This window comes from Peromyscus leucopus, chromosome 4 (genome assembly GCF_004664715.2).
Source record: "Peromyscus leucopus breed LL Stock chromosome 4, UCI_PerLeu_2.1, whole genome shotgun sequence".
NCBI lineage: Eukaryota > Metazoa > Chordata > Mammalia > Rodentia > Cricetidae > Peromyscus > Peromyscus leucopus.
This window is the reverse complement of record NC_051066.1, coordinates 116509544-116537200: the sequence shown is the minus strand read 5'-3', so window position 1 is coordinate 116537200 and position 27657 is coordinate 116509544. Positions and strand designations below refer to the sequence as shown.

General features: G+C 39.3%; 1 protein-coding gene and 1 non-coding gene across 2 annotated transcripts; both read left to right on the top strand.

Annotated features, from left to right (window-relative positions):
• The first annotated feature begins 198 nt into the window (after positions 1 to 198).
• On the top strand, positions 199 to 25817 carry LOC114688129 (arginine-hydroxylase NDUFAF5, mitochondrial-like). The gene is given in 11 exon segments (XM_028862748.2): positions 199 to 299; positions 301 to 372; positions 3587 to 3650; positions 5283 to 5330; positions 7284 to 7387; positions 9580 to 9619; positions 10783 to 10980; positions 14565 to 14625; positions 24815 to 24898; positions 25462 to 25544; positions 25706 to 25817. Coding segments are annotated over 11 exon segments (930 nt in total). The 5' UTR covers positions 199 to 213; the 3' UTR covers positions 25796 to 25817.
• On the top strand, positions 13904 to 14092 carry LOC114688133. Its single transcript, XR_003733754.1, has one exon. It is a non-coding gene; the product is annotated as a U2 spliceosomal RNA (small nuclear RNA).
• Positions 25818 to 27657: the final 1840 nt, after the last annotated feature.

Here is a 27657-nt window from a genome sequence, read left to right as displayed (position 1 = left end):
CTCAGACTTGTTGCAGTCCTCTTGCCTCAGCCTCCTGAATGCTAGGACTATATACATAAGCTGCCACACCCAGCAGATGGTTTAATTTTGGTTTTATTAAATTGGCTCTAAAGTAATTTACTTCAGTTTGTTTCCAGGGATATTTTATTATGTTTTATATTATTTTATCCATATCCAGTATTTATAAAGAAAGTTGCTGTGGGAAAATCGAAAATGGGATACAAAGTACTTACCATTTTGAAACGTAAATTGAATCTTAGGAAAAAAGAATGTTACTCCTCTGTTAAACCTACTCCGTTTATTTAACCCATTGACTCTTGAAATCTTTCAGGTTGGAAGTCGGATTGCAGACCGTGTGTATGACATAGCCAGGTAGGAGTTGATATTACAGTGAGATGCTATCACTTTCTCTTTCTCCCTTTCCCCCTTCTCCTTGTCTTTCTGTCTCTTAGTCTCTGTCTCTGTCTCTCTTTCCCAAAACAGAGTCTTGCTCTAACTCCTAGGCCTTGCCTCTAACTGACCTTGGGCAGTCCTCCTTTCTTAGTCTCTTGAGCATCTGGGAATCTAGACATGTTCCACCAGTCCTGGAGGACAACAGAATCTGCTGTTGAATGCAGACTTGAAATTAAACGATGAGAGCTTAATATGTGGAATGGTTGAATCTGAGAAATTTATTACCAGGATTGGTGATTGAAATCACTCTAAACATCATCTTTCTTTTTTAGATTTTTGAGATAGGGTCTCACTATGTAGCCCAGGCTGACTTCCAGTTCGTGGCACTCCTCTGGCTTCAGATTCCTAGGTGCTGAGATTATAAGCTCGCACAGCCACACCTGGCTGTTCTTTTCCTGGGAAAGCAAATGACATTTTCTTCGTTGTTATATTCTTTTTTAAAAAATAGTATGGATGTAAAACTTTTGCCTTTTTTAAAGCCTGAATGACTGATCTACTTGGTTTAGCCCAAATTTTTTAATAGACAGATTGCTCAAAATATGGAACTAAAAAATCAACTACATGTGAAATTTTAATATTTATTAAATCTAAGTTTAGGTTTTACTGAAATAAACAATAGAATCTTTTGCCATTTGAGTGAAGGAGAAAGTGTACCTAGATTTGTTTCCTGGTTCATATAGGTGAGGCCTTGCCCATTTCATCTTACATATTGCTAATGGTGGTACAGATTTTATGACAATTCTGTGGGGAATGACTTGAGAAAGAGCACTTTCATTGAGTAGTATAAAAATCTTGATGGATCTGTTGCTGTATGCTTTGGGCATAATGAAAGCTTTATTGATTCAGACTTGTCACCATGTAGTGGAACGACAGCCAAAGAATGGCTTTATAGTAGACCTGCTCTCTGGCATTAGCAAATCACTCCTTTTTGTTGGCTTTTCTTTAAGTGACATTCATTGAATTATAGCAACATGGGATAAATTTATCATCATTATCTCATAAAAGCAGGGAGAGTTTTATAAACTCTCAGAATCTCCAGCTATATTTTGGATACATCTTTACAAATGAAAAGGAGTCTATAATTTTGTAAGGTAAAAAAATACTTCCTTGTTGCAAATAGGCCCCTCCTCGTTTCATTTTTTGTCACTAATTAAAGACAAAAAAATGGCTTACTATTATCATTTGCCTGAATTATAGTTTATTTGTGATTTAATGAATGAAACACTAAATTTTGCTTTTTAGTTTGGAGTTTACAAACTATGCCACAGCTCTGAGGATAATAAAGCCAAGTCCGTTAAGACTTGTGATTATGACTGAAAGGATAATTTAAACATTAAATGTTCGGAATTAAATTATTTAAAATGCTAGTAAATGTCCTTGTGTTGATACTTTATCTGTTATTAGAGTACTTAACAGGCCTTGATTTGTAGCCACTGTGCTTAGCATGCACAAGCCTGCAGTTTCCTTCCCTTATACTATGCTAGACTGGTGTCTTAGTTAGGGTTTCTAGTGCTGTGAAGAGACACCACGACCACAGCAACTCTTATAAAGGAAAACTTAGTTGCGGTGGCTTGCTTACAGTTCAGAGGTTTACCTCATTATCATGCGAGCAGCGTGATGGTGTACAGGTAGACATGATGCTGGAGAAGTAGTTGAGAGTCCAACATCTTGAAGGCAACAGGAAGTCAACTGAGACACTGGGCAGTATCCCGAGCATAGGAAACCTCAAAGCCCACCCCCACAGTGGCACACTTCCTTTAACAAGGCCACACCTACTACAAGGCCACACCTCCTAGTAGTTCCACTCTCTTTGGGGGCCATTTTATTTCAAATCACTACAACTGGCTGTCTTGCAAGGCCCAGAGATCTGTCTGTCTCTGCCTTTCTAGCACTGGGATTATAGGCACATGCTGCCACACTTAAGCTTAACTTTCATGTGGGTGTTGCTGGTGGTTGGAAGTCATCATGCTGCATGGCAAGCATTCTATCAACTGAGCCATCTCCCTAGCCCAGTTTTGGCAACCATTCTTAAAAATAATTAAACTGACAGTTCTTTTTGTTCTTTCTTATGGAAACCCATGGCTTATAGTTGCTGTGCGTCCCAATTTAGAGGAGCTAGTCTAATATGGAGGTTTAATCTTCTGGCTCTGGCTTCAGATTGACTGAATTCAAGTGTTCATTGCTCCTTACATGGTAGGTTTGAGCTGGGATCTGGAAGATAGCTCAGTAGTTAGGAAGACAGTACCCGCATGGAGGCTCAAACCATCTGTAACTTCAGTTCTAAGGGATGCCCAGTTTGGTTTTCGTGGGCGCCAGGTATGCATATACATACATTGCAATCAAAACATTCACATATATAAAATAAGAATTTAAAAAATATATATAATTTTAAGAAATATATATATATATACATATATGTATATTATATATATAAAGAAAGAGGAGATATTTGAGTTGACTTAGCACTGGACACTTGGAACTTACTGTACTCCTCAGTTTTCGATAATTCTTGGAGTTTTAGGTTTTTAGTTTTAACCCCGTAGTGCCAGGGAATTAAACCGAGGGCCTTGCACATGCTGAACAAGCACTCTACCACTGAGCTATGTCCCCAGCCCAAGCTTGAAAATGCTTTATGAAATTTCATATGGAGAATAGAGCACATTTCCAAGTGTTCTCCTGCCTCAGAGTATTTGAGAAGTAAAGATAATTATTGAACTGCTGCAAAGTATGCCATCGTTTCCATATTAACTTACATTTAGCTTGATTTCAATCTTGGGTTATTGAACTCAGATGCCTTTGTTAAGTGTGTTCTTCAAGTTCATGTCTAAACCTTTTCGTTTGTTTGTGCTGCTAGAGCTTGAACTCGAACATGTTAGGAAAGTGCTGCACTGCTGACTTACTGCTGACCTACATCCCCTGCCTAAGGCTGGGTCTCCATGGTTCAGTATTAGGGCCTGTGGATTAGTGACTAGATCAAACAGATTGGCTCTGTACATTCTATCTTCTGCTAGATACGCTGGTACGGCAAGGCTCCTGAAAGGTGTAGTTACTAAAATCTTTTTACTTAAGACAATTAGTTCTTGATTATTTTATGGACGGTATTGCAAAGCTTAGCTTCTATGTCTTTTTTCAGAGATTTCCCTCTTGCGCTGGATGTGGGATGTGGAAGAGGCTACATAGCACAACATTTGAATAAGGTATTTGATACACTGGCTTAATCAACTTTGAAAAATACAATTGACTAATTGTGTGTGTGCACATGCAAAGCATGCCTGGAGCATTTCTTTGTGTGTGTAGGTATGTGTTTGCTCATGCACACAGAGGTCAGAGCACAGCCTTGGTGTTGTCCTCAGGTGCTCTCCCTGGGTGCCATCCATCTTTGTGTTTTTTTGAGATATTTCTCTTGTAGGCCTACTCCTTGCCAAGTAGGCTATACTAGAGGGCCAGTGAGCCTTGGGAGCTGCCTGTCTCTTCTATTCCTTTGCTAGCATTACGGGCACCACCATGCCCAGCTTTTTTTATGTGGGTTCAGGGAATTGAACTCAGATCCTAGTACTTTGAAGGCAAGGTAACTGAGTCATCTCCTCAGCCCCAATTTACTTAATTTTAAGAAAAGACTTCCCTGTGAATATTTGGATTTTGATTATGTTAAAATTGCTAAACATTTATTCAGTGCTTTAATTCAATAATTTTTTTTAAGAAATGTAAGAATTCTAAAAGCAATAATTTCTTTAAACCTGTTTTTCTCTTTGTTCTCACTTTGTGTAAGCATTTTTGATAATTCACCATAAAAGCTGGTTTGTAACTCACTGGCAGAATTCTTGTCCAGCATATAGGAAGCTCTGAATGTGATTCTTGGCAATGTAAAAAATATGTACACACATATATACATACATATTCATATTAATTTTATTAGTTAAAAGCTGTGTAAAATATAGATAGCATTTAATAGTATTCATATTATTTTATTTCACATTTTTTAATGCAAACCATGTCTTAGGATTTCTGTTGCTGTGAGGAGACACTATGACCTTAGCAACTCCTATAAAGGAAAACATTTAATTGGGGCTGGCTCACAGGTTCAAAGGTTCAGTCCATTATTGTCATGGTGGAAAGCATGGCAGCATGCAGGCAGACATGGTGCTGGAGAAGGAAGTTCTATATCCGGATCTGCAGGTAGCAGGAAGAGACACTGGGCCTGGCTTGAGCATGTGAAACCCTAAAGCCCACCCCCAGGGACTGTTTCCTCCAACAAGGCCACACCTACTCCAACAAGACCACAACTCCTAATCCCTCAGTAGGGCCACATTCCCTAATGACTAAGCATTCAAATCTGTGCGCTTATAGGGGCCATTCTTATTCAAATCACCACAAACCATAAATACATTCATTTGTTCACAATGAATGAGAGGGGAGAGGGGAGAGAGAGGAGAGAGAAGAGAGAAGAGAGAAGAGAGACTGACTGACTGTCTGACCGACCAGGACTGACCCAATGAAGAAACTGTGATTATGCTTAGACCATGGGCCACCCCTAGAGGGCGATTTAGTGACTTTATATACACCAAGAATTGTAAACCTCATGAACAGAGTCCTGAATTATAAGCAAAAAACCCCCATACATCAAGTATATGTTTATAATACACAAGTAAAACTAGATAAAATCAGAGAGGTGCTGAGATAAGAATTTTCTCAAGATTGGGAAGCTGATGCCTGTTGTTGGTGAGAGAAAGAGACCAGAAGTTACAGACTAAAGATTGGAGGAGGTAAAAATTGTAATTTCCTCCTTTGGAAATTTCAGTAATTGTTTTGCTTTGATTATCTCTTTGCAGGAGACCGTGGGAAAGATTTTTCAAACAGACATTGCAGAACATGCTTTGGTAGGTAGCTTTTTAATATTTGTTTCTTACCTCCTGGTTTAATTTTTAGTCCTTTATTTCTTTCGCAATATAAGTGTAATTATAAATATATAGACTCAGATAATAATGATGGGGGAATGTCTTTCTGAATGCTTCAAATATGTGTTGCCCTGATTGGTTTATAAATAAAGCCGTTTGGCCTATGGCAAGGCAACTTAGAGGCAGGTAGGAAATTCAGAGATCCAGGAAGAAGGAGAAGAGAGACGCCAGCCAGCTGTTCAAGAAGCAACATGTAATGGGAAGCAGGTAAAGCCACGGAACATGTGGTGATACATAGATTAATAGTTATGGGCTAATTTAAGATATAGAGCTAGCTAGCTAAAAGCTTGAGCCATGGCCATGCAGTTATAATTAATATAAGCCTCTGTGTGTTTACTTGGGGGACGTGAGTGGGAGAGATTTGTCCTGACCGCCGGCAGGCCAGGACACAGGAAATCTTCCAGCTACAAATACAGGGAATACAGTAAGAAAAGCGATTCTTAATCTTACTACCCAGAGACAGCTGTTGTTGACATTTGGCCTCCCACCTTTATAAATGTGTAACTATCTCCATTCCCCAAGTTCATGTAAACAGTATTACATTAACATTCCATGTTTTTGTGGAATGATACTGTGTTCTGTTTGAATACTGTTTGTATGTGTACCTCTTTTTAAAATGACCACATAGCCTGCCAGTATGTGAGCATCACATAGATTTATCTGAGCAGCTTCTGGAAGCCTGCTGCAGATTTGATTTCTCAGTAGCCACCCATGCTGTTAACATCATATGTAAAGTGACTGTGTTTGGTTTATTTACTTTTGCCTGTAGATAAATTCTTGGTAGAATTCATTTATTCCTTTATTTTTCATATTCAGTATATATCTCCAGTTTGTCCCTAGAAAGATGAATGAGGATTTTATGTGGAAGTGCTTTTTTCTTTTCTTTGGCAATCCTGGTCCAGCCCCTTTTATTTTTGTTAATCAGATAAGTAAAAATTTAAAATTGCCTCTTTTATTTTTCCTGTCTTTGATTATTAATTCAGTGAAATAGCTGTGGACAGATAGCTTGATTATTGGATTTTGGCCACTTACCATTTAGTCAGTGTCTTTCTCTGTCTCTCTGTGGGTGTGGGTATGTTTCTTTCTTTTTCACAATTTATTTTTAGTTTGTGTGTATGAGTGTTTTGCCTGGTTGTATGTATGTGCACCATGTGCATACCTGGTGCCTGTGGAAACCAGCCCTGCCTGTCCTGGAACAGCTGTGTAGACCAGGCTGGCCTTGAACTCAGAGATCTTTCTGCCTCTGCCTCCTGAGTGCTGGGATTAAAGGCATACGCCACCATGCCTGACACTCATTGGTATTCCTTAACTTTGAATTTTTAAAATAACTTTTTGACATGCCTATCCTCTCACCTTCATTGATTTGAGCTTTTACATGTTTGTTTGTTTTGTTTTTTAGGCCATTTGTAAGAGTTTATATTTTATAGACATTAATCTTTCATAATTTATAATATATATCTTCCCACTTTTCATTTACATTGTTTATTGCTTTTTAGAAGTTTTTAAATTAGTTTGTCATAAAACATCAATATTTTCATTTACAGTTTCTAACTTTTTAGTCTTGTTTACATACGTTTTTAAGAGTATAAAAGTGTTCACCCAGATTTACATCTAGTATTTTGTGGCTTCATTTGTTGTACTGAAATATTCATTTACCTGAGATTTCTTTTAGTGTGAATGGATTTATTGCTTATATTTTTGGAGCAGCTAGATGTTATTTAAGAAAGATTTTTGTGTGCCACATTTTGTGTTTCGTTTTGTTTTTTGATAGAAACTTCTGAGCAAATATAACTAACGTTAACAGTGTTTAACAATGATTGTGTTAGTAATTGAAACTCTATTTAAATATATTGAACTTTTGTTTTTTATCATTAGAAAAATTCCTTAGAAACAGATATTCCTACTGTGAATATTTTAGCTGACGAAGAATTCCTTCCCTTCCAAGAAAACACATTTGACCTGGTGGTTAGCAGCTTAAGGTTAGTAATCCATTTGTACTTTTAAAATGTATGTTAGAGAGGCTGGAGAGATGCCTTGGCTGGTACAGTGCTTCCTGCGTAAGCATGAAGACCTAAGTTGGATTCACAGAACCCACATCAAAGGCAGCCATAATGGCACATGCTTGTATTGTAATCCTGGCTCTGGAGAGGCAGTGACAGGCAGATCCCTGGGCTCCCTGGCCAGCAGCAGGTCAGTCTTACTTGATGAGTTCCAGACAAGTGAGAGACCCCATTTAAAAAAACAGTATGAGCCGGGTGGTGGTGGCGCACGCCTTTAATCCCAGCACTCAAGAGGCAGAGCCAGGCGGATCTCTGTGAGTTCGAGGCCAGCCTGGTCTCCAAAGCGAGTTCCAGGAAAGGCGCAAAGCTACACAGAGAAACCCTGTCTCGAAAAACCAAAAAAACAAACAAACAAACAAAAAAAAAACAGTATGGTCAGAACCCAAGCATGAGGTTAGCCTCTGGCCTCCACGTGCACACATGTGCAGGCATGCATGCATGTGTACACAAACACACACATACGTATGTGTGTGTATATATGTTATAAATAGGTCTAATTTACATTGTAACATTTTACTCTTAGGCTAGCAATAGATAATGGATTAATACCACCACCCTCCACCCCCACCTGGAATTAAACCTAAATCCTTGGGTTAAGGACAAACACTCTTACTGAGCTGTATGTTCTTCATTGTGATAAAGTAAATTCTTTAGTTTATAAACTGCAAGATTCTTCTGTTTAACAATTATGGATTTAGGACACGCTAGTAGAAATCATTTTTTTTATTCCCAGGTTTCTACATACAGCTTGCTAAAGCTCTTTTGCTATCACACATTAGAGAATAAACAGGGTCAGCAGAAAACATGAGATTTAAAAGGTGTCTTATGTGTAAGTTTAGAAAGCTTTGTTCTTTTGATTTCCATCATCTTAAAAGATGTCGGATGTACTGTCTACCTATTAAAATAGGAAAAATCCAAACACTGACAACACCAGCTGCTGACAAGGGTGTAGAGCAACAGGAACTCACTGCTGGTGCGGAAGCAAGATGATATAGACACTTTGAAAGACTGTTCAATGATTTCCTGAAACTTGAACATACTTTGTTAGGTTCCAACATTTATACTCTTTGGTATTTACCCAAAGAAATGAAAATTTATATCCATGCAAAATCATGAACATGAATAATATATTACTCCTTAATTTTTTTTTAAATTTGTTTATTTTATGTATATGAGTATTTTAACTGCAGGTATGTATGTGCACTACATGCATGTCTGGTGCCTGTGGAGGCCAGAAATGGATGTAGAGTCCTCTGGAACTGGAGTCACAGATTGTTGAGAGCCACCATTTGGGTGTTAAATACTGAACTCAGCCTTCTGCAAGAGTAACAAGTGCTTTTACCACTGTGGCTATGTTATTAATTGCTAAAACTTGGAAACAACTAAGATGCTGTCTTAGGATTACTGTTGCTGTGATGAAAAACCATGACCAAAGTAATTTGAGAAGGAAAGGGTTCATTTCACTCACAGTTCCATATAAAGTTCATCATCAAAAGCTGTGAGGGCAAGAGCCTGAAGGCAAGAGTTGATGCAGAGGCTATGGAGGAGTACTGCTTCCTGGCTTGCCTGCCCTGCCTTGCTCACCTGCTTTCTTACAGAACTCAGGACCACCTGCCCAGGGGTGGGACCACCCACAATGTGCTGGGCACTCTCCCATTGATCACTACTTAAGAAAATGTCCTACAAACTTGCCTACAGCTATTTTCCTAATTGGTTTTCTCTACTCAGGTGATTTTAGTTTGTGTCAAGTTGACATAAAACTATCCAGCACAGATGTCCTTCAGTACTAAGTGGTTGAATTGTGGTACATTTTGACAATGGAGTTATTTAGCACTAAAAAGAAATAAAGTGTAGAAACATGATAAGAATGCAGGAAACTTAAAGACACATTACCAAATGAAAGTTTATTCAAAAAGCTGAATTATGTTGGTTCCAACTATATGACATTCTGGAAAAGGCAACATTAAGGAGAGAGTAAAAAAAAAGATCAGAGTTGTGGAAGTATAGAAAATGCTTTAATTTCAGATTTTAAAGTTTAATACTTTTTTTGTGGTTTAGCCTAATGATAATTACACTAATTAAGGTTAAGCAACTATGTGTTTCTGTTTTAGTTTGCACTGGGTGAATGACCTTCCTAGAGCACTTGAACAGGTAAGGAGACTTATGTTGGCTTAGTTCTGTGTTAGTTTATTATCCAGATTGACAAATGTTTCTGTTTTCACTGTTTCTAAGTCTTACAGAGAATGGAATGAAACCAAATATTTGTAATGTTCTGTGGGCTGGATATACTTGATACTCTTTGACTTACAAATATACATTAGGTGATATTCCTTGAGAACTTTAAGAATAGTCAGTTTTAGAATTACTTATATTTATAAAAGATTTAATTACTGTTTAAAATAATATTGGTATTGCAAAGCATATTATTTTATTAGTTTGTCATTTTTTGAGACAGTGTTTCTCCATGCAGCCTTGACTATCTTGCAAACCATTTTGTAGACTAGGCTTGCCTTGAACTCAGAGATCTGCCTGCCTCTGCCTCATGAGTGCTGGGATTAAAGGTGTGTGCCACCACTGCCTGGCTACAAAGCATATTCTATGTTAAATTCCTTCTCTCCCTTTATAGCCTGTGAACTTTTTCTGGGTAGGAACTTGTTTATGTTTGTATCTGTCCTGTGCCTTACTCTCAGTCAGTGTTAGACAAATACTTGTAGATTGGTGTTTATCAGTGAGCAGAGAGTGGTGGGTAGATGATGGTGTGGCCAAGTGGGGGTGTTCCAAGAAAACAGTTTGAAGGAAGCATGCAGGGCCATGTGAGAACTGGCCTAAACGAGGCTGAAACTCATGAGCTGGCACTTGTACTGCATTTCTTTAGCCAAAATAAGCCAGATGTTCAGCCCAGATTAAAAGAGTAGGAAATAAATTCCATCTGTTGGTGGGACATCTTAAAAAAATTCTTTTTAGAGGGCACAAACAGGAAGAATTACAATTTTGTGAGCTATCATTCTTTAAATGTTTTTTCTTGTAGTATTTTGTTACTGTAAAAAGTAAGTTTTCTCTTATAAAATTTGAAAACATAAGACATCTTATAGATACTAGAATCATTAGTGAGTGTATTTTCTGTCTCTGTCATTACTGTACAACATGACTACACACTATACAGTAGTGACTCCAGGATTCTTGTCTGATGTTATTCATTTCCTGATTTATTTGGCAAAATAAGGTTTGTAGTCATAAAACATTAACTTGGATACATTTATTGTTTTGATGTTTCTGTCTGTAAAATTTGAATAGTTGTGTTATATTTATTACAGATTCATTATGTCTTAAAATCAGATGGGGTGTTTGTTGGTGCGATGTTTGGAGGTGACACGCTCTATGAACTTCGGTGTTCGTTTCAGTTAGCAGAAACAGAAAGAGAAGGAGGATTTTCCCCACACATTTCTCCTTTCACTGCTGTCAGTGGCCTAGGACATCTGCTTGGGAGAGCTCGCTTCAATACTCTGACTGTGGTGAGTAGCAGGAGAACCAAGTCACCCACTTATTTCATTGCTTGGGGCAGTTTTCCTTGCTCTTTCTTTTATGTTTTTTTTTTGGGGGGGGTGAGTGTCTTGCTATCTTGAGTGTGCATAAGTACAACTTGACTGAATTGTTGAGAATATAAACTTTAGCATTTAGCTTCCAGGATAAGTAGCTTCAAAAAATGTACCAGTTTATGAAGAGACTTCTCTTTAAATAACATGTATTTATTTTGTGAGGGAGGAAGGTGTGCCATGGTCAGAGGACAGCTTCTGAGAATCAGTTCTCTCTGGCTTCAGTACTGAAATCAGTGCTTTACCTGCCAACCCCTTTAAGGGAGACTTTAAAAATACTACTCCATTAGAATCTTCAAATCCAAGCTAGGTGTAATATGGGATAAGACGACTACAAATGTGGTAACGGGTATCCATTGTAGGGGCACTTGTGGTACTGTCCCTACCACCAACTCTCAATTCAAGCAGACACAAATGACTACATTTTCTCCGTCTAGGCTTAGTTGAGGTAGAACATGCTGTATTTCAGTCCCAGTGGAGAGTTTTATAGAGAGGATTCATAAACAGGAAGTGTAGAAGAAACATAGATTCTTCATAGACTGATGGGATAGCACACTGGATATAACTTACTTTATTTTGGGGAGGCCTTTTTGAGACTGGGTCTCATATACCCCAGGCTGATATGGAAGTCACTGTGACTTTGAACTGATCCTTCTGCCTCCACCCCCAGTGTACTTTGATTACAGGCATACACACCTGGCTTCAGTGACTGTGACTTGACTCCCTACCCTATCTCTGTACTACTTAAGGGAATTTAGGAGAGGTGCTTCAGTTCTCTCAGCATTTTAAAAAATATATAAGTGCTTTTCACCCCGAGAGGCCCTTGTTATTAAATGGCCAAAGGGTATGAGATACCCTGACTATTGGTATGAAATACCTGCTTTTCTCTTTCCCTTTCCTTCCACTCCTCAAACTTTCCGAGAATAAATTTCCAGAAGAGAGTCATCTCCCTCCCACCTCTCCAATCACAGTCGCCCTACAGGACTCATTACTCTGCTCAGACGAGGTGAATAGATTGACTGTGATTTCCAAACCCTCTGACATAGAAACATTTGATTGGAGGTGATTGGAATTTTTGATGAAGAACGCCCCCAGTTGCATAGCTAGCGACGATAGACTTACAGTTAAAATAGCTATTTGAGTTAACTTACCGTGAATGCATTTCATAAAATCAGCCAACCAAAAGTGACATCATTTCCTGTGTATTGATAGAAAGCAAGGGGGGTAAACTGACAGAACCCCTAATCTTAAAAAGTAGCTCCAGAGGGGTAAGGGAAGAAACAGCAGATTGGGAGAGTAGGCAAGGCTTTGTCAAGAGCAGAAGACAACCCTAAGATGTTTCGCCTGTATCTGGCTTGACTTTATAAACTTTTAAATTGCCTAAGTCAATAAAAAGTGGTTTTGATGCTGGGTGGTGGTGGCGGCGGCGGCGGCGGCGGCGGCGGCGATGCATGCCTTTAATCCCAGCACTCAGGAGGCAGAGCCAGGTGGAACTCTGTGAGTTCAAGGCCAGCCTGGTCTACAGAGTGAGATCCAGGACAGGCACCAAAACTACACAGAGAAACCCTGTCTTGAAGAGCCAAAAAAAAGTGGTTTCGAGATGTTGAACATCTAAAAATTAGAAAGCATAGCTTTGTGTCAAAGAACTAACATTACTGATACAAGAAGTTATGCATTGAGGGGTTATTATATTTTAAGACTTTTTAAATTATATAAATAATTCACAAATAATTTTTATTATAAATTTAAAACTACTGATAACTGAAAAATCTATCATTTGCTTTAATCCCTCAAATCTTAGCTCTCTTCTGAGAACAGCATTTCTCAAAATTTTAGTCTTTGGTGTTCAAAATTTCAGAATTTGGTTTAATCCCAGCACTTGTGAGGCAGAATCTGGTGGATGTCTGAGTTCAAGGCCAGCCTTGTCTACAGAATGAGTTCCAGGATAGCCAGGGCTACACAGAGAAACCCTGTCTTGAAAAAAAGTAACAAACAAACAAAAACTGTTAACTTATTAGAACTTATTCTTTTAAGACTAAAAATGATATATATTACTTGTTAATATGAATTCTCTTCATTCTTATAAAAAAGAACTACACTGAGCTGAGGATATAGCTTAGTGAAAAATTCTTAACCTAGATTCCATCTCTAGCACCACTAGTCAATAAGAATAAAAATGAAGCAAAATCTTCTTAAGCCAGCTGTGTGGGGAATGTGTGTAATCCCAGCACTTGGAAGGCAAAGGCAGGGAGCGGGTCATGAAGCTAGACTAGGTTGGAGAATCATGTTTCCAAAAAGCAGTGTCACACTTGAGGGTTTTATAAATTGCCTTAGTGTGTGCTTTAGTAAGAGGGTTGGATTCTAATGTCTACTCATTAGTAGAACCCTTACTTGCCTGTATGAGGCTCTGAGTCCAATTCCTAGCACTATTATGAAAAATGACCTCTCTCTCTCTCTTCTTCTTCTTCTTCTTCCTCCCTCTATACCCACCCCAGTCCATGCATATTTAAAATACTAGGAAGGAATAATGAAATGTATGTATGGGGAGAAGAGATAGAACAAGGTTTGAAAATTAAAGAAGTCTCCCCCTGACATCTGAAATTTCATCCCTCTACCTAAGACAGGAACGTGAAGCAACATAGTTATGCAGCAAGAGAATAAATGCATGGATGCTTATTACTCAGTTAATGTTTCTCACTTTTTAAATGTTTTAAGAAGTTTTCGTACTCTTCTACAATCCATACCCAACCCCCAGGGAATAATACTGCCCACAGTGGGCCAGGTCTTCCTATATCAAGACAGCCCCCACAGGCAAACATGATCTAGACAATCCCTTATTGATACTCTTCCCATGTGATTCTCCATTGTGTCAAGGTGACGTATCTTTTCTTTCCAGTTTAATACCTAAGGTGTCCTCTATCTGAGCATCATATGTTAAATGGATGTTTGGAGTTGGGAGATTGAATAGGAACTTCCTCTGTCTACTCCATGCCTGACTTGGTCTTGTGGTACCAAGAATGGTATACCCCTTTGGGAGAATAGTTACAAAAAACAACAACAACAAGACGCCGCAAATGGTGGCAAAGGCTTTTAATCTTGGCAGAGGCAGAGCTAGGCAGATCATTGAGTTTGAGGCCAGCTTGGTCTATGTAGTGAATTCCAGAATAGTCTAGGCTGCATAGTCAGATCCTGTCTCAAAAAAATAAAGTAATCTTCACAATATAAAATGGTTACTTCATTTTGTTTTTAAAGAAGAAGCTGGCTCCAGTTGTTAGAGTTTTAGGAAGATAGCATTTGTGAAGAATATTAAAAACAAGACCATTCTTGGTGGAGATAGCGCTCAGTGGTGGACACTTGCCTAGTACTCGTAAGGCTCTGATAAGGGAAATTTCCTGCCTACCCTGATAGAGTGGTCTGGGAAATAGTTATAGCTCCTTTCCAAAGCTTGATTTTTGTTTGTTTGTGATTGTCACATAAATATTACATTTTTCTTTTAAAAATAGGATACTGATGAAATTCAAGTTAACTATCCTGGAATGTTTGAATTGATGGAAGATTTAAAAGGTGAGGCATTTGTAGACTCCATTTGCGAGGCATTTTGACGGTGTACTCTATGTCAGAGGTCGGGGTAAGCACTAGGGATTCATTCCTGTAGAGAAAGCACACTGTTGTCTTAGAGCTTATAGTATAAAGTGGAGGACGTGACACTAGAAGAGTTAGATTGGAATTGTGGCTAGTGCTATGAAATTGAGGCTTGTAGCACTATCTGCTTCTGGAATAATAGAGGAGGAATTTGTTGAAGGGTACATTTGTGATAAAATATTTCAGTGACTTCCAGTAGCAACAGTTCATATATCAGGTCTAAACATGCACACACGTATCTACACACACACACACACACACACACACACACACACACACACACACACACATTTAAAAAACATTACAAACCTTAGATAGTTTAATGAGTTTAGGATTGAGGGTTTAGTTGAGAATAGATCCTGGTCTGGGAGATTTAAGGAATTTTGTTTGAAAAGATGGCATTTGAGCTATGTTCTAAAGAAATAAAATGAGTTAACCAGATGAAAAGGTGAGAGAAGTGTGTCTCAGGCACAGAGCATAGCATATTCAAAAGCCTTTTGCAAGAGAACATGGCTGGAACTGGAAAAGGGGCATTTGGCAGAGGACAGTGAGATGGAGAGTTGGATTGGTGGCAAGTGAGAATCAGATCCTGCACAGAACCTTAAAATCCCGGGATTACTTACCTTTGTCTTTATGACCGAATACCTGACAGAAGCAACTTAAGGGAGAAGTGATGTTGGCTCAGGGTTCAGGGTGTACAATCTGTCATGTCAGGGAAGACCCTGTGACGGGAGAAAGAGGTGGTTTAGCGCCCTACTTAACCAGTTCCTTCAGCTAGACCCTTCTACAGTCTTACAAAATGGTACCACCAGCTAGGGCCTGAGATTTCAAACACACAGACCTTTTGGCGGTGGTGGTGGTGTATGTGTTGGGGGAGTGGGAGGTTCCATGTTTAAGCAATAACAGACCCTCTTAACATTGTTTTCCCTTCCCTGGGTTTGATCTCCAGTACCCCAAATATATTGATAATTTGACTTCCCAAATTCTTAAAATTTGTGGTGGGTTTGGTTTTGTAAGACTGTCTCATTGTTTGGCCAGGCTGGCCTTGAACTCAGAGGTATGTTGCTTTGGGCATTTGGTTATATTAATTTGGGCTACCCAAATTAATGTAATGCATTTTTTTCTACATACATGTTTGCTGTCTCCTGCTCAAAATTAGGGAAGGCCCTTATCATTAGTTCAGATCCAGAGCGTTAGCTTGGCATTGAAAGTTGCATCATGTAGCTGTACCAGGCTTGTCACTTAGACCTTCCAAAGTCTCTGTAATTGCTCTTTTTTCAAGGTTCATTCTTACAATCCCTGGTACATACCACACCTGCAAAGTGGCCCAGATGTCAGTAGAGAGCTCTTGATTTGTCTCTGCTCATGGTCATGCCCATGTTGAGGCCAGATTCCTTAGTCTCCATCAGACAAAGGCTCTCAAGGGTTCAGTTTTTCTTTTTCACTTTTGTATCCCCAACCTGATGCAATGGCCTTTGTGAAATAAGCATTTGGTGATTGCAGTCTTATAAATTTTGATTACCTGTATCTTTGCTGATCATCCTCTTAACCCCCTGTAGTAATTTGAGTCTCCCATATCACTGCAGATCTTCATTAAATAATTACTCAATTAAAAAAAGATTGTCCTTATCAAGCATTTTAATTGGGAGGAAGCCAAAATATCATTAATATTTTAATTTTTTTTAAAGATTTATTTTATATGTATGTGTGTTTTGTTTGTTTTTATGTATGTGTGCCATGTGTGTGCCTGGTTCCAGAGGAGGCTAGAAGAGGATATTGGATCCCCTGAGTTTAAGCTTAAATAAATGTGGTTGCTGGGAGTCAAACTATGGTTCCTCTGCAAAAGCAACAAGTATTCCAAACCACCAAGCATCTCTCCAGTCCAAGATGCATATTTTTAAGAGTTACTTAGCAAAGGAAGTTTCCTGCAATAAAGTTTGCTAAGAGATGGTGGTGTTTTGAATTTTGGTAAGTGTATTTTAGTTATTTAGGAGGGAAATTTGACAGTTTTGGGTAGCTCAGTTGTGGCCTTTGTGAAATAAGCATTTAGTGAGTGCATTTGTACAAATATTGATTACTTGTATGTCTTTTCTGATGAGCCTCTTATCCCCTGTAGTAACTTGAGTCTCCCACAGCACTGAAGCAGAGTTGACTAGGGGATGGGGAGTCATAAATATATTAAATATATATATTCTGTGTGTGTGTGTGTGTGTGTGTGTGTGTGTGTGTGTGTCAAGAGAATAGTCCCAGTAGACAGGTGTTTGTGGAAGTTCTGAGATCATGGAGCTGTTTTCCTTGTTACAAAGGAAGTAATACTATATAGAGGTCCAAAGCTTGAGAATGATGTAGAAACGCTCTGAAATAGTCATTGAAGAGAAGGGTGAACTGACTAGGGAAAAGTTACAGAATTTGAAGTCTGATTTAAAGTCATTCAGACTTATCAACCGTGGTTAGCAACAAACAGGGAGGTAGTTGAGTCGGTTGGAATTGAGGTTTTGCTATTTATGTGATAGAAATCCAAAAGTGAAAGGTAACTCCACAAATATAATTGAAATAGTGACCTGGAAGAAAAAGGAAGTAGAAGGCAGAAGTGAGCTGGGAAGTTGGGTGAAAGTTGCTGTAGCTAAGCATTCTCAAAGTAGTCAGAAAACAGTTATGGCTGAAGTACTTAATCATGCTGAAAGGGCAGGATGATTAAGTCAGAAAATGAGATGCTTGGTGAATGATTTGAAGGTAAAGCAGTTATTAGTGATAACTCCTGGGACATATTTCACATATGGGGCAGAGATGGAGTGACAGAACTCAATGGGTATGAGGTAGAGAGAATGGAATTTGATGGACACTAGCATTGAAAATCCTTCCTCTTAGAATGGTGATATGACCAGAGGTGCACAGGAAAACTGAGCCAGGTACCAAACCTTGCAAAGGAGGGGACTGCCTGGGTGATAACCTGCCAGCAAGCAGGAGAAGGTTATGGCTAAATGGAGAGGGTGTATGACAAGTGGCAGAGGTAATGGCCAGGAAGACACTGAGGAACAACAGCCACACAGATCCTACCTCCCAACTTAGACGACTGTGACTCATAAGTAATAAATACCTTCCATCGAGAGGTTTCCAACTGGTCTCCTTTGTGAACTACTTGTTCGTGTGCGCTCTCTCTCTCTCTCTCTCTCTCTCTCTCTCTCTCTCTCTCTCTCTCTCTCTCTCTCTCTCTCTCTCTCACACACACACACACACACACACACACACACACACCACATTTCATTAATAGCATGGATGATTTTGAGTTAAAGTTGGGGTCTGTGAAACAGAATTATGCTTACCTAAGGAAGGCTTTATCTGGTTCTGAAAGTTGTAATGTGTTTTGAAATAGTGAAATTTATAAAATTGTTTGCCTGTTCTTTTATTCATAGACTTAACGATTTTTACAAACATTATTACACTTGTTTTTTTAGTAGCCTTCTTGGTAACTGCATTGCTTTTGTGTTAGTGAGGAACATTAGGGCTAAGGAGAACAGTTGAATCTGAGTGGCAGAATTAGGTGCCAAACTCTTGTCTCCTGCCCTGGCTTCTTCACTGATCCCTGTTGCTTGTTGTGGTTGCCTATTAGTGATAAGGTTCTGCCCTATGTGCTTCCATTACTTGCCTGTTTATCACAAGACCCGTTTCACATGTTTAGCACTCTTCTGAGTGTGGCCTTACACTGTCATGTTAACATAGGGAAATGCACATAGCCAAAAGTTTACCATTGTGGTCCCTTTTCATCATGAAATAAAGGAGTGGTAGGCTGTAGATTTATACTCAAGATGATAAAGATAATAAAACACAGAAACTATTTTTTGAACACTTCCTCAAATACTGAAAACACTGATAGAATCATGGAGCTCTTTTATCTAAAAGCTTGAGACATGATAATGAACTTATTATTTCTCATTTAGGCTTCAATGATAATTCTTCAAATAGACTGTTTATTTTGTACTGGTCTACAATAAATGCTGGGCTCATGATTCATTTCAAGAAAGAAAATAGAAAGAGACAAGAAATTAGACCTATCAGTTGGAAAAGGTTACTGCCCACTGATTTAAAAATACAGTAATTACTCTGCAGTTCTCTGATGCTTTTTTCTTTCTTTCCATGTGTGGGTGCTCCCTGCTCCACATTGTTGAGTGTTTCTAGGGATCAGAAATCCCTTAGCCTTGCACATATAAAGCAAGTGGTCTACCACTGAGCTACTTCTTTAGCCTCTGATGATTTTGAGACAGTCTGGCTATGTACCTCAAGCTACCCTTGATCTTGCTTTGGATCACAGGCTGACCCCAGACTCACTGTCTGCCTGCCTCTACCTCTCAGTGTTGGGGTTATAAGTATAATACCATTGTATCTGGCTTAGATTTTTTAATACCTTAATTTACAGGTGAACATATCAAGGCATAAGTACCTTGTCTGTAGTCATGCTAAACCTAGAATTAGTTGCTTGAATCCACATACTGTATACTAAATATAGATATATCCTTAAAATAGTGAAATTGGCCTTTTTTGTCCAGTTAAATGCCATAATTTTAATGCTATAGCTACTTGTATTTTTAAAAAATACTTTATTATTTCTTTGAGAATTTCATACAATATATTTTGATCATATTCACTCTCCTAAAGATCCACCCACCTTCCCTTCCCACCCAGTTTTGTGTCCCTGCCCCGAACCCCCCAAATCAAGGCCAATTTGTGCTACTTGTATCTGTGGCCTTCTGCTGGATTGCGGTTGGCTTCTCAGTGGCTACACTCTTAGAGAAAACTGACCCTTCCTCTCCCAGCAGTTAACAATGGCTAATAGGGCGTCAGATAGGCGTGGAACATTGTATCCAGTTCTACTCTGCATGCTGGGACTTGATTTGGCTTGGGCTTGCCAGGTCTTGGGCATGCTGCCATATTGGTTCAACTGTGCAGCTGCCCTGCTGTGTCCAGAAGACACTGTTTCCTTCTTCTTATCCACTATCGGGCTCTTACGTTCTTTCTGCCTCCTCTTCATCAATGATCCCTGAGCCTTTGGTGGAAAGGGTTTGGTATATGTATTCCATTTAGAACTGAATATCTACAGTGTCTAATTCTCTGTACCATGGCCAGTTGTGGGTCTCTGTGTTACTGTCTACTGCAAACAGAAGCTTCTCTGATGAGGGTGGAGAGATGCCTTAATCTGAAAGGGAGGTCTGCAAGAGGTACAAGGAAGGCAGATGTGGGACACATGGTGTCTTAGTTATAATTCTACTGCTGTGAAGAGACACCATGGCCAAGGCAACTATTATAAAAAGAAAGCATTTAATTAGGGGTTTGGTTACGGTTTCAAAGGTTTAGTTCATTATTATCATGGCAGGGAGTTTGGTGGTAGGCAGGCAGGCATGGAGCTGAGAGCTCACATCCTGATCTACTGGTAGGCAAGCAGGGAGAGACACTGGGCTTGGCATGGGCTTTTGAAACCTCAGAGCCCACCCCAGGTGACACACCTCCTCCAACAAAGCCACACCTATTCCAGCAAGTTCATAATTCTTAATCCTTCCCTAACAATTCCACTAACTGGGAACCAAGCATTCAGATACTGCTATGGCGGGCATTCTCATTCAAGGGCTATTCTCATCAAACCACTATACATGGTCTTCCAACCACCAGGCAGGTCACTGTATTTTTACCACCTTCTAGACTAAGTTTTAAAACCTTTCTGGTTCCCCAGAAGGGTGCCTCAGGCCCTTTCCCAATTGATAATGCTTGTCCCCTAGGGTTTTAAATAGGTCTTACATTTTGAGGAACTGTTCCTATGCTTACCCTTGAGAGAGATATCTCTACTGTGAGGCCTTTTACAAAAGTCACATATCTTTGATGTTTTTTTATCTGTAGGTAGATTAAGAATTATATAAAGATAATATGTAAAAATGCCATTTGAGAAAGTGGACAAAAATACTAACTGCTGGATTTTATATTTATTCATTTACTGTTTATTGAGCATTTGCTGTGTGCCAACTTCTCAGCCAGTAGTAAGAGATACATAGTTTCTGATCTCAAGTTGCTAATATTGTAGATGAAAGAATTCCCAAGATAGACAGACAAACCTTCAGCTGTAAAATAAGAGAAACACAAAGGATTTGGCCTTAAATCTGCTTAGGATGTCAGGGAGTCATCTGTAGAAAAAGCTGAACCTAAGTTAAAGTGAGTTGCCCAGGAGGATGAAGTGTAGGGAGAATTTGGAGGGGTAGCACAGAGAACGGTGTGTATAAAATCATGGGGTGGAGAGATTATTATATATATCCTAATCTTATATTGGGAGAACTACTGTAGTAATATTGCTTAAGTGTATAGAAGAGGCAGATGATGGGGAATGATAGAAGACCAGAAGCTTCTAGATTTTTTTCAGATGAGCCTTACAGTTTGTTTAGAGAATTTTCCACAGAGATGAGTCAGATTTGAGTATAGTAGAAGAGCACTGTTTGCATGCTTATAAGGCATGGTTTATAGGAGGGTAAGATTGGAACTAGCATGATCAGTCTGTCCTGATGTATGAGGAAATTAAGGCATAGACAGGTAAGGAGCCCGCCCAAGTTGTATTTAGTAGAGGCAGATAGCTTAAGTCATTCATATCCTGAAGTCTCAGCTATTTACTCAGTGGGAAAAGTCCGAGGGGAATGGGACTTGGAGGGGCCTGGGTGCTTTCAGGGGGGCTGCTGTGCCAATTGGAAGGTGGTATCTCCCTAGTTGGCTATTCTATCTACATCTGTGTTATGTTTGTTTTCCAAATAGTTGAGGGATGTCTCATTTTAGCTGCCATTATTATTAATTCACAGAAAAAAAGTCCAGAATATTGACCTAATTTTACAAACAAGTTGCATTATCAGCTGATGAATACATGAGAAATTTTCAAGGCTTTCACAGTGGTTTTAAGGTAAGTTCAGTTTTTTTAAGGCAATACTCATCATTGTTCCAGTAATAACATATTAAAGTTTGTTTTTAATAAGCAATTGAACTTAACCTTAAAAACACTGGGAGAAGTTTCAGCCAAGATCAAATATGAAAACACTGAGACTCTTAGGCAGTTCCCTGCCAGCTGGTCTTATCCCAAGCTCAGGTTGAGCGTGCCGTCTTTGCTAGGTGGTTGTCAGTAAAGCTTCCCCACAGTGTGCTTCACGATATTCCACTTTAAAGATGAAAAACCAGGTTTAATAAAGGCTGAATCCTAGTTTATAAAGTTGTGATCCCTGAGTCCAGGTTCTCTTGAGTACTTCACAAGGAAAGGGGTGTTGAGTAAGGCAGTGCCCATCCCTGAGGAAGAGTGGGCTACTAAGGCGGTGGAATTGCTGTTGATACTGTGTAGAGTTCTCTTGAATTGTTTATAACTGAGCTGGGTGGTTGTCTATAACAGACGCACAGTGGTGGAATGTGTCTAATGATCTTATTTATGAGTTGTTTGGAAAGCATTTTAGAATGTCTAGTAACGTATTCTGTGTTGTGTATACATTTACTACATGTGATGTGTAAGGAAGGCAGGGCAGTGGAAAGTTTGAGTAGAAACTAAAGTACTGTGTCCATCATTGGTTATATTGTTGCAGCGTGAACCCTAGTTTACTTTTGGTCACTGTGTGATTGATATTCACTATGTGGGAGAATGTGTTGTAAGATAGATATATAGTGGGTCTAAAATATTTTTTTAAGATTTGTTTTTATTTTGTGTGGATACCCATAGAGGACAGAAGAGGACAATGGATACTAAAACTGGAATTACTGGAAGTTACGAGTTTTTGATGTAGATACTGGGAATTGAACCCAGGTCCTCTGGAAGAGCAGTATGTGCTCTTAACCACTGAGCCATCTCTTTGGCCCCCAGTGTTTTACTTTGGTTGCAGGTTGTTTATTTGTGTACTTGAAAAAGGGTCTCACATAGCTGAGGATGACCCTGAAATCACAATCTACCTGCCTCTATTTCCTCAGTACTGGGATTGTAAATGTATATTTACAAATTATCATTTATACCTAGCCACAATTTTTTATTAACTACTAGTTTGTAGCTATTAATCATCTTTATGAATTGGGACCATTAAACTCACAAAATACAGGACATTGGGTTTATTAGAATCAGTGTCTCCTCAAAAGCCAGAAGAGGGTGTCAGATCCGTGGAGCTGGAGTTATAAGCTGCTGTGTGCTGCTTGATGTGTTTTGGGAACCAAACTCAGGTCCTCAGCAAAAGCAGTGTGTGTACTTAACTGAGCCATCTCTCCAGCTTCCTTGTTGACTGCTTTAAAAAACCCATTGAAATAAAATTTGACATGTTATTTATTATTAAAATTTTATTTAAATGAAAATTTAAAAATAGGTTACTATTTTTAGACTATTGAAGAAAATGAATGAGTCTTTTCTTGATTAGTAAAGTAAGTAGTAGACACTTGGTCTTTTTTTTTTTTTTTCTTGAAACAGGGTTTCTTTGTGAAGCCCTGGTTGTCCTGGAACTCGCTCTGTAGAGCAGGCTGGCCTTGAACTCACAGAGATCCACCTGCCTCTGCCTCCCAAGTGCTGGGATTAAAGGCATGCACCACCATACCACTGCCCAGCATGTAGTACATTTTAATATTAAGAATAATTATAATATTTTAAAATTCCTTTAGTTATTTTATAGAGTGATCTTAAACATGGCCTTTCCAAATAACTTTAAATTTAAATGTATCCATAAAGAAAGATGCATAACATTAATTTGATATTACATTAATTTATCTTTATTTTTTGCGGTACTGGGAATTGAACCCAGGCCTGTGTGTGTGTGTGTGTGTGTGTGTGTGTGTGTGTGTGTGTGTGATATGCTTGTGTGTGCATATAAGTGTGTGCGCAGCCTCCATATGTGTACATATGTGGTTGCCAGAGGTCACTCACTGTCAGTATCTTCTTCTGTTGCTCTCTTTTTTTCTCTCTCACTGAACCTAGAGCTCACTAATGTGCTAGCCTAGCTGCCTCAAGGATTACCACCACACCTGGCTGCTGCTGCTTTTTTTTTTTTAAGACAAGGTTTCTCTGTGTAGCCCTGGCTGTCTTGGAACTCACTCTGTAGATTAGGCTTGCTTCAGACTCACAAAGATCCTCCTGCCTCTGCCTCCCAAGTACCAGGTACCCTTGGCTTTTTATGTGGGTGTTGGATGGAGATCATAAGCACTGTATCCATTAATTCATATCCCCAGCCTCTTGAACACGTTAGGTAAGCACTGTACCACCTAGCTATCTCTCAATCTCTACAATAATAATTGTCAATAAACAGCCTTCTGACAGTTTGAAGCAACCGAGAAACAGTTTGAAATTTTAAAATAAGGAAAGAGGTCTGAAGATTAATTTTAAAATGCTAAGAAAAGTGTCTCTGACTTTGCACAGCCTTGGTGCAGGGAGGAGGTGCTTGGACCTGCCTCAACTGAATGTACCAGGCTTTGCTGACTCCCCATGGGAGACCTTGCCTTGGAGGAGGTGGGAATGGGGGGTGAGATGGGAAGGTGGGGGGGTTGTGGGAGGAGGGATAACAGGGGAATCTGAGGCTGATATATAAAATGAATAGAAAATCTCTTAATAAAAAAATTAAAAAAAAGAAGCATCTCTTTGGGGAACACACATAATTTTCAAATCTAGTGTTAGTAAAATATCACAAAATCTGAAGACATGGCTTTGGTCCTATCTAATGAGTCGTACAGGCAGCCCTCTTCTAAGTTTGGCTCTTGTAATTATATGTGCTGCTTACAAGGACAGAGGCATTGTCACAGCATCACAGCTAGAAGGGGGTGTAAGATGTGGTTTTCTTTGAAGGGCACTTGTCAATGCTTGTGACCCATCTAGAGTCTAGTGGCATTTGCTGAGCTGTCTTACTATAGACTGTGGCTGTTGTGGAAAGAAGCATCCTGGGGCTTCCCTCCTGAGAATTTCTTACCTGACTCTAATGAAGAGGCTTCAAGCAGTTTTGCTCCAGTCAGTAAGCAGCCTCGATATAATCTAAAGGTGGATGAGACTGAGGATAGGTATGCTGTTGGATAAGATAAGATGTTGTCTTTATACTGAGCTGCTGGGGTATTTGCAGTATTTTCTCAAACTGTAGTCTATTTTTAGGTATGGGTGAGAGCAACTGTTCTTGGAACAGAAAAGCTCTGCTGCACCGAGACACGATGCTGGCAGCTGCAGCGGTTTACAGAGGTGAGCCACCCACTCTTTCTACCTGCACTCATGGAGGGGTCTGTGCTCAGTGGTGTTTGCTCCACAGTGCTAGTTCCTTCTTGTAAGGTATTGTCCGACTTCATGGTTTTTTTTTCCTCTCAAAACACAGAGCCTATATCTCTGTATCTGTTTGCAAACAACTCTTGTTTCCATCATGTCGCTTTTCTGTGTTAAGACTTCCTGGGTGAGGCATTCATTCTCAGTCCTGCAGCTATCCTAGTACCCATTTCTCTTTGAAGTAGGTGATTGTTATTGAGTGGGTACTTCTCACCTGATTGTTTCCAGAATTTAAAAAGCATTACAAACCTTAGATAGTTTAATGAGTTTAGGATTGAGGGTTTAGTTGAGAATAGATCCTGGTCTGGGAGATTTAAGGAATTTTGTTTGAAAAGATGGCATTTGAGCTATGTTCTAAAGAAATAAAATGAGTTAACCGGATGAAAAGGTGAGAGAAGTGTGTCTCAGGCACAGAGCATAGCATATTCAAAAGCGTTTTGCAAGAGAACATGGCTGGAACTGGAAAAGGGTGTGTGTCTTTTTAGAAATGTACAGAAATGAAGATGGTTCCATACCTGCCACATACCAGATCTACCACATGATAGGATGGAAATACCATGACTCTCAGGTAGTGTAATTAAGGCATCACTTTTTTTTGGAGTGTTTGTGTTTCTGTTTGTTGTCCATTGCTGATTAATTTAGGGTATATTTTATTATGCATAACATGATTGGGGTTGTGTTGGGCGGGGCTTATCTATATCTAATATCTTTTGTTTTTATTGTTTTCAGGCAAGGCCAGCTGAAAGAGGTTCTGCAACTGTGTCATTTGGAGAGCTAGCAAAACTAAATGATGTCATGTCACAAGGAAAAAAACAATAAATATTATTTTATTCAATTGTAATGAATTCCAGAATTTTCATCAGAAATGAGTAACTTTCACATCTAAATTATTACAGTTTGAAGCAAGAAGCAACATATTAAGCTATTTGCTAGCAATCCAGGCTCAGTAACTGTTCCAGGTTCTCAGTGGTTCTATTTATGTAAGGATACTGTTACCTAGTGATTTGGGCACCTTTGCAGATTCAGCCTGAAAACAAAGGAAATGTTTTCCTTGGAGGTGGGAGGAAGAACCTAGAAATATGTGTGCATGTGTAAATATGTGATTTGGTAGGAAAACATTGCTCACGATAGCATTCTGTACCTTTCTGCCTGCTGGTCCTTTGTTATCTCTGCGGGAGGATCACGGCTCTGAAGGTGAGAGGAGGAACAAATTGCTAGGTTCCGGGGAGTTCTGGTGCAGTACAGCGAAAACACTTTTCTAGTGACTGCTGCAGACACGGAAGCCAAAATTATTTCTTACACTTTTTCTTGTTTGTCTGTTTTTGGAAACAGGTCTCACTAGGTAGCCTTAGCTGTCCTGGAACTCACTATGTAGACCAGGCTGGACTCAAACTCAGAGCTCCATCTGCCTTTAGTGCTCAGATTACAGGCAGGCTCTACCACACCCAGCTATTTGTCGCACTTTTGACTTACCTAGATGACCCGACCCGAGGAGTCTGCATTCTCCAAAGCTACTGTGCTGTTATGGATCTTAGGAGAGCATCCCTTCACCAGATCCACCTCCTTTCCCTGGGTGTGTTATTTTTATTGTTGTTAGTTTTGATTTTGTTTTTAGAGTTTTGTTTTGTGTATTTGAGTCTTTGCCTGCATGTTTGCACCATGTGCATGCGTGGTAACTGCAGAGGCCAGAAGAGGGCATTGGATCCCCTGGGACAATGGTAAGGGTGATTGTGAGCCACCATGTGGGTGTTGGGAACCAAACCTGGATCCTCTGCAAGAGCAGCCAGTGCTCTAACCATTGAGCCACATCCCCAGCTCCTCCTCATTTTAAAAGCACCTGAATACTCTTCTTCTTTTTTTTTTTACTTCTAGGGTCTAGGTAGGATCCTCATGGGTTTCTACACTGCTTTATCTTAAGAGAAGAAACATTTTAAAGAATTGCAGAGGCCAAATCATGTAAAAATACTGATATAATGCTTAAACTGTTTATGGTCAGACTTTCCTTTGTTAACTTTAGACCTGTTGCAGTATTATTCTAATCCAAGTTTACTGTCTTGTCATCTCAGGGTCAGAAAATGTGGAAGCAGTGAAGTGTGCCACAGGGCTTCTTGTTGGAACATTTGGTCACTGCTCCTGTTTGGGGAGTTTGTGGAATTTTGGGAGATGGGGCCTGGTTAGAGGAAGTGGCCACTAGGGGGCCACTTATGTCTGTGTGCACATGTGCAAATGTGTGTGTGTGTGTGTGTGTGTGTGTGTGTGTGTGTGTGTGTAACTGGAGTTAGAATTGGTTGTGAGCAACCACATGAGTGCTGAGAACAGAACGTTGGTCTTCTACAAGAGTAGCAAATACTCTTAATGTTGAGCCAGCTTTCCAGCCTGAAATAAATATTAATTTTTTTTATTATTTACACTTATTTATTTATTCTTTTGTGTTAGAGGGGGCCACACCTGTTGTAGTCAGAAGACAGCTTGCAAGAGTTGGTTCTCTCCTTTAAACATACAGGTTCCTGGAATCAATCTGAGGTGGTCAGGCTTGGTGGCAATCACTTTTCCCTGCTGCCATCTCGCTGGCTTTGAATTAAACATTTTTATTTTTTTTAATCCCCTTTCATAACATTTTCATCCACTAGGTGGAAACAACAATAAAAGAACTATTATTTATGTATATTGTATATATGTTT